The 11122-nt window shown below is 37.3% G+C and overlaps 1 protein-coding gene across 1 annotated transcript in view; it reads right to left on the bottom strand.

The window, feature by feature from the left end:
* Window positions 1–8158: 8158 nt before the first annotated feature.
* si:ch211-266k8.4 (uncharacterized) overlaps window positions 8159–11122 on the bottom strand; it is a 44754-nt gene continuing 41790 nt past the window's right edge. The window contains exon 15 of the mRNA XM_055057846.1: window positions 8159–8362. Coding sequence (XP_054913821.1) covers window positions 8296–8362 — 67 coding nt within the window. The 3' untranslated portion in view covers window positions 8159–8295. The remainder of the gene's footprint in view (window positions 8363–11122) is intronic.

Here is an 11122-nt window from a genome sequence, read left to right as displayed (position 1 = left end):
ATGTGTTTGCTTTCTGTTGTTTTCAACAACCTCTCTTTGTCGATTATAAGATATTGAGCATTATTGCTCAGAAACCTGTTTAACCTTTGCTACAGGGATAAGTGCAACAAGATTTGGATGATTTAATTTTTCTAAAAGTTTCCATGGTGCAGTGGGTGTTATTGCAGATGATGGATGCTCCGTCCTGTCTTGTAAAAACTTTGTGTTTACTTTAGGCACCTTTCCACTTGCAACGTAATGTTTGCTTTTACCCTAGTGGTGAGCGTCTGCACTACAGTTTGTTCCTCACTGTTGTGTGTTGGCCTTGAGTGTGCAGCAGCTGTGGTCAACGCTCAGCTTGTTTGCAGTGGCACTTCGCAATTCAGAACTTGGAGGTTGTGGTTCTGATTGATTCAAGCAAATCCAGATAAGTCATTTTATTTCAAAGAAATTAATTGGTGGCCCAAAGATGATAAAAACTCAGATCAGCTTTATTTGGATTTTAGTTCTTATCTTGTTTAAAAAAAACAACTGGTGCAGACTTGTTAAATTCAATCCATGCTGCCAACTTGTTTGATTTGTCTTATGATAGGAAAGGTACATTTAGAGCATTCTTGCACACTTTGCATTTTTAGCTTCATTTGTCATCACAGCACTTGTAAAAAGAGAAACACCTCAATTAGGAACCGGCTCTTTGGGTCATAAAAAGTGGGCGGATCACACAGAATTTTTCTTTCTGTGTGAGAAAGGAAAATTTCACAACTCATCAATATACTGTATGTTGTTTAGCAATTTTGTCTTTCTATTAGATATTTTGCAGCCATCTAAAAATAAATATTCTTTGTCAGGTATTCTATTTCTGGAGCATTTTAAAGAGAAATGAAGAAGAAGCCCCAAAACCCTTGAGTGCAACAACCACCATCATCAAGTCGATAATAGGCAGTGAGATTTTTCTGTCTCTGTGGCTAAATTTTAGTCTGGTTTACTTTAACGAATGCTGCCCTACTACATTAGCAAGGTCAAAAACTAACAATCAAAATTTCTCCTTCTACATTTTTGGTTTAGAGCAGAATTTATGAATTCCCATGATCGTCTTTCCAATGCTTGACCTAGTAACTCTGACTACAGCAAACGTTGGATGTGTGGTTGATGCCCTCTGAGTAATTTTGGTATGACTGCCACTCCTTGCGCCACTCCACAACTGTTTCATGTTTTATCCATTTTTATATAAATGCTCTCAAGAAAGTTGGCCAGAATCTCTAAGCCTTGGGGACTCTGGGTTACAGAACCCTCTTCAGACTGATTGACGTCAATGACTTGGTTTCTCACCAGCTTTTGCATGTCTTTTGATTGACATTCAATCTAAACAGAAATGTTGCTTTTTGATGTTTTAGTCTACTATATGCTGTAAGATCAGGCCTAAGTTTGGCTTGTGAAATTGCATAAAATCCTGTAGTTGGAGCTAAAACATCATCTGACAAAAATTGATATAGTAATTTCAAACAGACACGGGTTGGTTTGTATGACTTCTTTTCCCTTAATAAAATGATAATTTGTGTGTTGTATAATACATCTGTCAGTATAATGAGTCATATCTGAAATGTTCAAAGATAACAAAAATAAAAAAATGGAAGTAATGCTTTTGAGAAATGAACATTTCTCAAAAGCTGGTGAGAAATGTACATAACATTTGATGTACAAAACAGTGAACCCAAAATAAATGTGCATATTCAAGTTGATGCCCACAGGATCTCTTGTTTCACAAAAATACGTCAATAATGACAAGAAAATCCCAATTATCAGGATAAAGAAGCATGTACGAGTAATGGGACAAAAAGTTACGGCACACATTCTGTGTAATAAGCACCCAGCGCTAATAATCCTGTGAGGCATGACAAAGGAATCTGTAATTAATAAAGTGCAGTTGTGTTTTTTGTGCCCATTGAAGGTAGAATATAATAGAAGCAATATTTATTGTCCTACACATTCAGGAGATGCTAAAATGATGATGATGGAAAGTACACTTATTAATTTATCCGTCCCTTGTTGATCTTTTTTGATGCGGTATAATGACCATCTGTCGCTCAACTTAAAAGGGAGAATTAAGATTTTTGATGATAAAAAACCTACTCTGCTGTGACATGCCGTTAGCCAAACCCCTACAAAAACACTTCAGAAAATATTTCAGAAACCATCCAATTAATGCTCTCCAACCTAAGGGAACCGATGTCAAATTTATGTTTACTTTGGAAAACATTTTTATTTTTATTTTTGTGGCTTTCAGGATGCCGTGCGCCTGCCCGGCTTGCAGACATGGAGGTTCAGTGCAACAGTGACTTCATCGCGTCCTCTGGCTCTTAACATACAAGACAAAATGTGCATTTTCAAGTCTAACTTATTTTCAAAATTCAAGCAAATCAAAATTTTTTAAAGCACATTTTGCAGCAACAGCAATGCTGCATTTGTAACCCAGTTTTGAAGTGTAATACATCGACCTAAAAAGTGTTCTTAGTCACAAAAATGTCTCATTACTTACAAAGTAAAGAAAGTTTAAAAACAACAGAAGGAAAGGTAGAAGCACAGAGACTAGCGTGAGAGCAGATGACAAACACGCAGTATGAGGCACCGTGATTGATACAGGAATGGGGGAGGGAGCCAGGCCCTGACTTTTATGAACCTGACAAGCCGGTTCTGTTCTTTTCTGTTTTATTCTGTGACCTCAATCATCTCAGTGTCGGGGCCTCTGCACTCGCCTGCCTGTCAATTAAGGTAAACGCCAGCAGGGAGGGAGGAAGATGATCAATATTTCATGAAGGTGGCGGCTTCGTCACAGACAGACAGTCTGCAGCTGGTGACGTCAGGAAAACACCAACAGACGCCGAAATTCAACTCACAGCGCTTGTTACAAACAGGATTTCTTTTAATCTGTTCCAATGAAAACAAGAAACTTTGAGCTGAATAGTTGTAACTGGATAAGATGACATTTATTACTTCTTTCACATTATCTGGGGTTTTATTTTGCAAGCTGCCGACTTAGTTATGAGCCAACTGCTGTTACTGTGCAGCACCTGAAGAAGACTGAACTTGACTCTATTATCTCAATTAACATTTACCATTAAAACCATGAACAATCTAGTGAGAGTTCAGAACATCACAAACTGTATGACACACGGTTGCTTGTGCATCAGGTGTGAATGTGAGGCGAGGACTCGATGTTTCTGAACGACACGGTCTTTGGTGCGGGTCAGGTAGCAAAAACAGGCCAATGCAGTCTCAGTTCATCATCTGCTGAAAAAACAAAAGATAAAAGTACTTTGGAAAACTGGCATCAACTGGTTTTGTCCTCACATCATTCTAGGAGCACAGGAAGGACATCCGCCTATCTATTTTAGTAATTAGTTTTCCAGTTGGGCTGGGCAGCTCAAGCAGAGTGGAACAAAATGCATCACCTTCAAGCTGGTAAAAAATAAAAGTAAAAAAAAACTGTGTATACCTCTATATTTTTTCCAGAATCAGTATTAGTTATTCTATAATTATGTTTAATAATACGAGCGTTAACGTGGTAAATGTCTCTGTGTCGTAACGTATTGCAAGTAATTTTCTTCATGCAAATCTACAACAAAAAAAAAAAACACAATCCTAATTCATCCTTTGTTTTCTGATGTTCATCCATCTTCATGACAGTTGAAAACTGCAGTAATTTTCTGATAATATTGCTCCACTTATAAAGCCATCAATTACACCTTCAGGTGCCTGATCCCAATAAACTACCTTCTTGAAAATGTAATACTTTTTCTGCATGCATATCAAATTAATTCAAAATTCAATTTCAATATTAAAACTTTTTAGAATGAGTAACTAGAATCCCACATATTTTCCCCTGTCCATTGCAAGTTCTTCTGTCCACAGCCTTCTTCAAGTGAACACACAAATTTTCTTCAATTTATTTCTGGACTATTGCAATTTAGTTTTCAGTTATCATTATTTTGTTAAATTTGATCTTTTTTTTCTTCATATTCGAACAGACACTTGGACCTCAGGTAGGGAAGTCGCTGTCACAACAACAGCTACTGGGGATTATAATAAACAAAACTGATGTGTTGGGATCAAACCATGCGGTGCACCGACCCCATAAGAGTTGATGATTTCGTCTACTTTGAACAGTCTGGTTCCCTTTGAGTAATCCCAGATCCTGAAGATGCAACCACCATGTGGTAAACATATCTTTCACAATTGTGGCCATAAAAACATCAACTTTGGTTTCATCAAAGCAAAAAAAGACAAAAACAAAACAAAACAAAAAAACACAAAACAATATTGAGATGGTTTTAGTAAATTTTAACCAGGTCTGGATGTATTCTTTGACACGAAAGAATTTTCTCTCACACCACTTATCACATATAGAAATCCTTGCAGATTTCTTTTTTTTTTTTTTGTCAAATTTTTGTATAATTTGTCCCATATTTTCTACTGTCTATCTTCACTGTTTCAGTGCTGAACAGACTGTGGTACCTTGTCATGACATAGCTTAACATTTTCCTGCCTCAACGTCTCTGCAGATGAAGGTTTTAACTAAAGAAAGCAGAGTAAAAATGTCAGAAAAACATAAATTAGATTAATTTTATATACGGTTAAGTAGATTTTCAGCACTGAAACTGACCAAAAAGCCACAACAGCTTTTTAAATGTACATTTTAAATCTTTCACAGATTTGTGTTTCTGTTGAATTGTACAAGATTAAAAGTATGAAATTTTAACAAGGGTGTGCACACTTGTGTGATCCACAGTGTTAATATTAACACTTATATTATTTTTGACTTTTAAAGATTGTCCAAGGTTGATCGAGTCAAGAGAATCTGGACCGACTGCGCTCCACCCGAGACAACATGTAAACTCCGAGTTAAACAGCAACCAGGAGTCGGTACACAAATACACACACACTACCTAGTACTACCTTGACCTCACATTCCTCATTCCTGTCAAAGGCAAACAAACCTGCGTTTTCTGGAGTGGTACCAGATTAGATTGTTGGATCAATCCTTGTTTCTTTGCATGAAGGTCTTTGTCAGTGTGAGAATGATTGGAACGCTTTCTGGGAACATTTCACTGAATATTTCTCACCGGAACATTTAATGTTCCTAGAAGGAAGGAAGAAAATGGAAGAGTTGACAGGCTGCAGCATTGTGCAAATGTGTGTGAACTCTCAAATGTATTCCCAGAGGTGGGTGCTATTGGATACTTGTGCAGACAAGTTATCAATCATTCTCTACAAGAATTTGAAATGGGTGACAATATTCTAACATTTTCTCACACGGTGCAGCATTCGATCAGTCTTTCTGTTGGATGGTTATTTCATTGTTTCTCTGCAGTTACTATAGTTTTACTTTGTCATCTAAAAGTAAGACTCGCTTTAAACAATTGACTTGATATTAGCTCACTCTAGTCTATCCGCTCATAGGAAGACGTGCAAAAGAAAAACCTTGAAAAAGGAATAATGTTAGCTGTTGTTGGGTTATATTTGTTCTTAATGGACTCAAACAGCTTTGCTCTCTGTGTGTGAAGCTCACTGCACTGATTGCCTGGTTGAAGCTTTAAATATACATGATTTATATTTTTATTTTAAATAAAGTTGTTGAGCAGTCTTCTGCTTTCTGTTTTAAGTGATTGGCTGCTGTCACAATTTTATTTTCCTTTCTGGGATTAATGAAGTACACTAATACACAGCACCGTAAAGGTATTACTACAGCTTATGTGATTTTATTTTGTCCTAAAAGCAAGGTGAGTTTTTAGAATACGCCAGTAAACTTATAATACATTAATAATTTTGATAAAGAGGAGGTATTTAGGCTGATTGAGCAGCTTTAATAACTGTATGGGTGATGCCAATTAGAGCAACAGAAGGGCAGCACATCTGGCCAGAAATGCTGAGTGTATGAGAAAGAGTCACTGCACATGGCAGGATATCCAAACCTTATCGTTATCCTAACCAACAGATGAATAGAGGGAAACAGATGCAGACTTTCCTCCATCCTGTCTGCCACTTCCTACAATACACCTACAGTGTGTGCATATGCGAAAAGATAGCCGTTCTCTTTTTACTTTCACTATCACAGCCGAAAGTAGTGCTTTGTCCGTCTGTTAAACATGAACTAAAATGTCTTTCCTTTCGTAGAGTTTATCTTCTTCTATCTAGAATGAAAGAATGTGACTAGATTAGCTCGACAAGGCAGATGATGGGAACAGGTGGAAATCATTAACCTGCAGTTTCTGTCCGTCTGTTGATCTTAAACTTTCACTGAGTTTCTTGTCTATTGTGGTTCAAAACAATTGCATGCCTTGACAAGACATACATAAGCGTCTGTAATACTTACATTCTGTAACGTTTAGCAATTAGGAAACAGCTCAGGGGCATTTCAGTGAGTTAAATACAAAAATTTAACTCTTACTAAACTATTGTAGTTGTCCATGGGACATTTAAAAGATGTCAACTAGAGCAGCCCATTCAGCTGTCAAAGGTTTTTGCTACTTAAATTTTCTTAATGTGTGTCTGACTATTATTTGCAATTCCTGTAGTTTCTGAAATACTGCAGTTTAATCAGAGTTCAAAGACAAGTGAAAGTTAAAAAAAAATAAAGACTTCCTGTCCAAAGTGTTTGCTTCATTTCTGAAAACATTTTCAGAATTATTGAAACCACAAGCAAAACAAATCCAACAGCTTTTCCTCCCTTGTGGATGCAGTAATAACATGTTACCAGCCCTAAATCCTTCATCTCTCTGCTCATCCCAAACAGCAATTTTCAGGCAGTTCTTCATGTGAAACTTCACAGAGGCCTGACATTTCTCCCGACAACAAAGCTCCCTATAAAACAATGTGAAACAGTAGGAATGTGGCCATAGTAATTATGCCATGTTTTCAAATAAGCAAGTGTGCTGGATGTGTTTGTTTTGATTTTGGCATTTTAGAGGACTACCGGAAGATGTGAGCAAAGCCAAGCATTAATGTTCGCCTGAAGTCTTAACTGCTTTCCTATGTGTAAAAGTTGACATTAAAAATAGATTCTCTTTCCCGGAAACTCAGGTACAAAATCCCCAGTCATGAATTTGCATGTCTGAGTAGAAGTTTAACGTTTCTCCCAGACTGAAAACTGATTACACAATGGCACACTGAAACTTTACAGCCAAGGTGAGTGCAGGTATGCAGCCTCCGCGTCGTCCCCCGCCTTTCTGCAGATCGCCTATGATCCTGAACTACAGGGTCAAGCCATTACTGGGTCAGAGAACATTCCACAGCTTTTAATAGGTCACTGCTGAGATGTTTTACATTGCAAAATCCAGAATAGTATAACTATTTTGCTGAAAAAACAGGCAACATTATTAATTGGAGATTTTCTCAGATAACTGAAACCTGTCAAATACCCTCTGCTGTAAAAGCATCCGCACAAACAGTGCAATACTAACATATCTAGAAAGTATTTACAGTGGTTCAGTTTTTCCACTTTTTGTTATATCATAATTTTTTCGTTCTTCAAAATTCTACACACAAATACCACATGATGACACTGTGAATGGAAAGTTTGCAAATTTATGAGAAACAGAAAACCAATAAATCACATTTGCATAAGTATTCACAAGCTTTTGCAATGAAATTAAAAATAGAGGTGTTTCTACAACTTAAAGTCCAGCTGTAGCAAATTCTGTTGGTTGGACTTGATTTAAAAAGGCACAGATCTGTCTTTATAAAGTCTCTATTATTCTTGTTGAGGTTAAAACTTCAAACCTTGGATTTCAGCTCAACTGGAAAATGATTGATTGCTTCACTATCTTGTTACTTTTGAGCTTTGCTTGGGACAGGAGAGTCCGTTAGACATCCAAGACGCTCCAAGACAAGAAAAGCATTTGAAGACATCATAGCTCCCAGATATGATTTTACTAGCATTTTAAAAATCAAAGCGTGCATGACAGACTGTGACATCTGTCAACATACCATAGCAGCGATGGATTAAATTTAATTTCTATCCTGAGTGACGATAATTGCACTGTGCAGAAAAGCAGCACCATCACACGCTCACTTAAGACCAACCTATGAAAGAAAGGACCATTCAGACCATTGAAAATATGCTTTTTATTAATCCTTTTTGACACAATTAAAACCATTTAATTAAAGTGTGTGAAGTATCAGAAAAGACAAACATGAAACGATGAATGGTTATCAAAGTGACAAATTCCTGGAGAAGAAAGTTTTAAACAATCAACAGATTTACAGCTCAACAGTTCTATAAATCCTGGTTAGTACTTTCATGTTCTCCTGTTCTTGGTTTTAAATCAGCTTTGATTCTCTGGCGTTCAGGAAGGGCAAACCGGTCTGATGTCTGGACGACAATTCTCTGGAAAAAGAATCAGAACAGAGAATCATTTTAGCGTATTTCCCACACTGTGATTGGTATGTTAAGAAAAATGGTGTTTGCATTTGAGAAACGTGCAAAAATTGTATTCACAACATAAAGGCCCACTGCTACCTTCTCTGGACCAATGGTGAGAGAGAATTACTTTTGGGAATCAAACTCTTGACGCTCAACACTTTTAGTTTGACATAGAGCTAAATTTCTTTCTAAGGAAAGAAATTTAGTAAACTATCAGAAAAAATACTTACTGAAGCACTATGTTAATGAAATTGCACCAAGACCCATAGTCTCACTCAGCCTATGGCAATTTGCTCATCACTCAAACTACTCAAGTCCAAACAAACCACAAAGATTAATGTTTACCCCACAGCAGACATAATCCAGATTTGAATATTATTAAAAGTTATTTCAGTAACTCAGTCATTTTTTAAAATTCAAATGACTATATTCTTGAATGTAATCTTCCACACAGAGTAATATGATGACTTAGGAGTTTTGCAGTTTTCTGTACAGGAAGCGCTATTTGTTTTTATATACACCTAGATGTTTGATTTGACATAAAATCAGAAGTCGAATGGGGGCTGCACGGAGTGGTAACTTTCTTCTGTGCCATACACACTATGAGCTCAGAAATACTCGGATTAAAACATCAGTGTGTTTGAGAAGGAAGCTGTGGCGAAAGCATTTATTGTTTAAATGTGGGAAATGTTTTTTAGCCTGCATCTTTGAGCCAGTTCTTTCAGGCTCATTTGTCACAGAGCATAAAGAGTAATTAGTATGAGCAGGTTAGCCATGGTGGCTTTAGTCTACACGTGGTAACAGGCAGAACAAATCTGACACAAAACAGCCATTTAGTATGACCAGCAGTGTGGTTTTACTAAAGACCAACTCTATAGATTCATTCAGTCAAAGATAGCATCAGTGTAAAGGGGTCCCTGACACTGGCACCGCATTATAACTCATATAAGCAAGTCTTTGCAGACTTAAACGCCTCTTCTAAGCACCAATGAACTTGGCTTATTCATTTTACATGACAGGAGTACAAAATGAAAGAAAGAAAAGAGAGTACTGTCAGTGCATACAAATTCAACAGCAGCATAGAACGTGGTAGTCTCACAGCTCCATGCTTTTTAAACTCCATCCATCCATTTTCTAACTCCATTGACCCTATTGGGGTCGGGAGGCATTCGCTGGTCTGTCGCAGGGCAACACAGAGACAGGACAAACAACCATACACACGCTCGCATCAAGGGAGAATTAAGAAAAACCAATTAAAAACAGTCATTGGACTGTGGGAGGAAGCTGGAGTACCCGGAGAGAACTCACGCATGCGCAGGGAGAACATGCGAACTTCATGCTTTAGTCTGTTAAGATGTCTGTGACTTCTTCAAGTGACCAACTTCAGTCATCCGTTTTCGACAACACATCCTCTGCACTCAAGTTAAAAGTGTAAGAGTAAATAGTTCTTGTCTTGACTGACCAATAAAAGCACTCCTTACATTGAGGAACAGTCACGGTACGTACACGTTTAAGAAATAGAACTAAAATTTCAGGAAAACACAAATGTTTGACAAAAAGAAGCAGAATTCCTCAAAATGTAAAGCTTTAAGAAATATTTCTTGAAACAGCTGGTCCCAAATTTGGAAAATGAATAAGACGCTTTGATTTCAAAACTGATGGAAATCTTATATCACATCATTAGCTTATTTTGAAGTGCTTTTAAAGAGACAAAGCACCAGAGAAACTAGAGTTTTCTCTGTTTGGCAGGGTAAAGTCATGCATTCATGTTGCTTTCGTCAAAACTGTGAAAGACTTTGAAGTACTGTTTGCTCTCTTAACAGTTTGACCATTCTCTAGTGTCCTCTGACACCAACAGGAAATTTTCTTTTTTCAGACTATGAAAAAACCAGCTGATCAGTGATCAATCGGTCCATTAGACTGTCTAGCACCAACAGCTACAAACATTTGAAGACTCAAACGTTCTCCCGGTTTGAGCTGATGCTCATTTTGTGTAAATTCAAAATGAGCGTCAGCTCATTTTGAATTTACACAAATCCTCTAGACCCCTGCTAGAAGCTGAAAACACATGATTAATTGAGCCGCTATTTGTGCCAACAAGCAACTGCCTATGAGTTCTAAACACAAATCTGGATCACTAGATTAACTTTATGAATGATAGAGTAAGTTCACAACAGAGCATTCGTAAACACTGTTATCAAACATAAATGGTAATTGATTTTAAAATATAAGATGACAAAACTATTTCACAGCCAAACGAGTTCCAACAAACAGACCATTCTGTATAGGTTTGAAGACAATAACTTAAGGTAGGTGTGAAGCTCAAACAAGTGTGGTGGGAGGAAGATAAAGAAGAACACCCACCTTTAGCAATGGTTTGACTTAAAACTGCTGTTTGGTGATAAGACCAGCCGATAGCTTACTGTTGTATCTTTTGATGTCTGGTCAGTGCTGCCTTTCTTTGCATGGCTGATTTTTTTTTTTTTTTACCAACAAATGTCGTTTTGGCAATTTAGTGACGGGCTCCATCTTTCCAAAACAGGGACAATAGACTTCGTCATACATCGCCAACCTTTACAGCACCATCTCCCCCATCCTGTGCTCAGCAGGTGTTCGCAGAACAATATCAGATACAATCTAACATATGGGCAGAGGAAGTAGTGGGGAGTTGCTAAAGAACTCTAGCATGACTGTTCATTTAAAACACAAGGAGCAAAAGATCAG

Source organism: Poeciliopsis prolifica, unplaced genomic scaffold, assembly GCF_027474105.1.
Source record: "Poeciliopsis prolifica strain line A6 unplaced genomic scaffold, Auburn_PproV2 SCAFFOLD001, whole genome shotgun sequence".
Lineage (NCBI taxonomy): Eukaryota > Metazoa > Chordata > Actinopteri > Cyprinodontiformes > Poeciliidae > Poeciliopsis > Poeciliopsis prolifica.
This window is presented reverse-complemented; position numbering and strand designations above follow the sequence as displayed.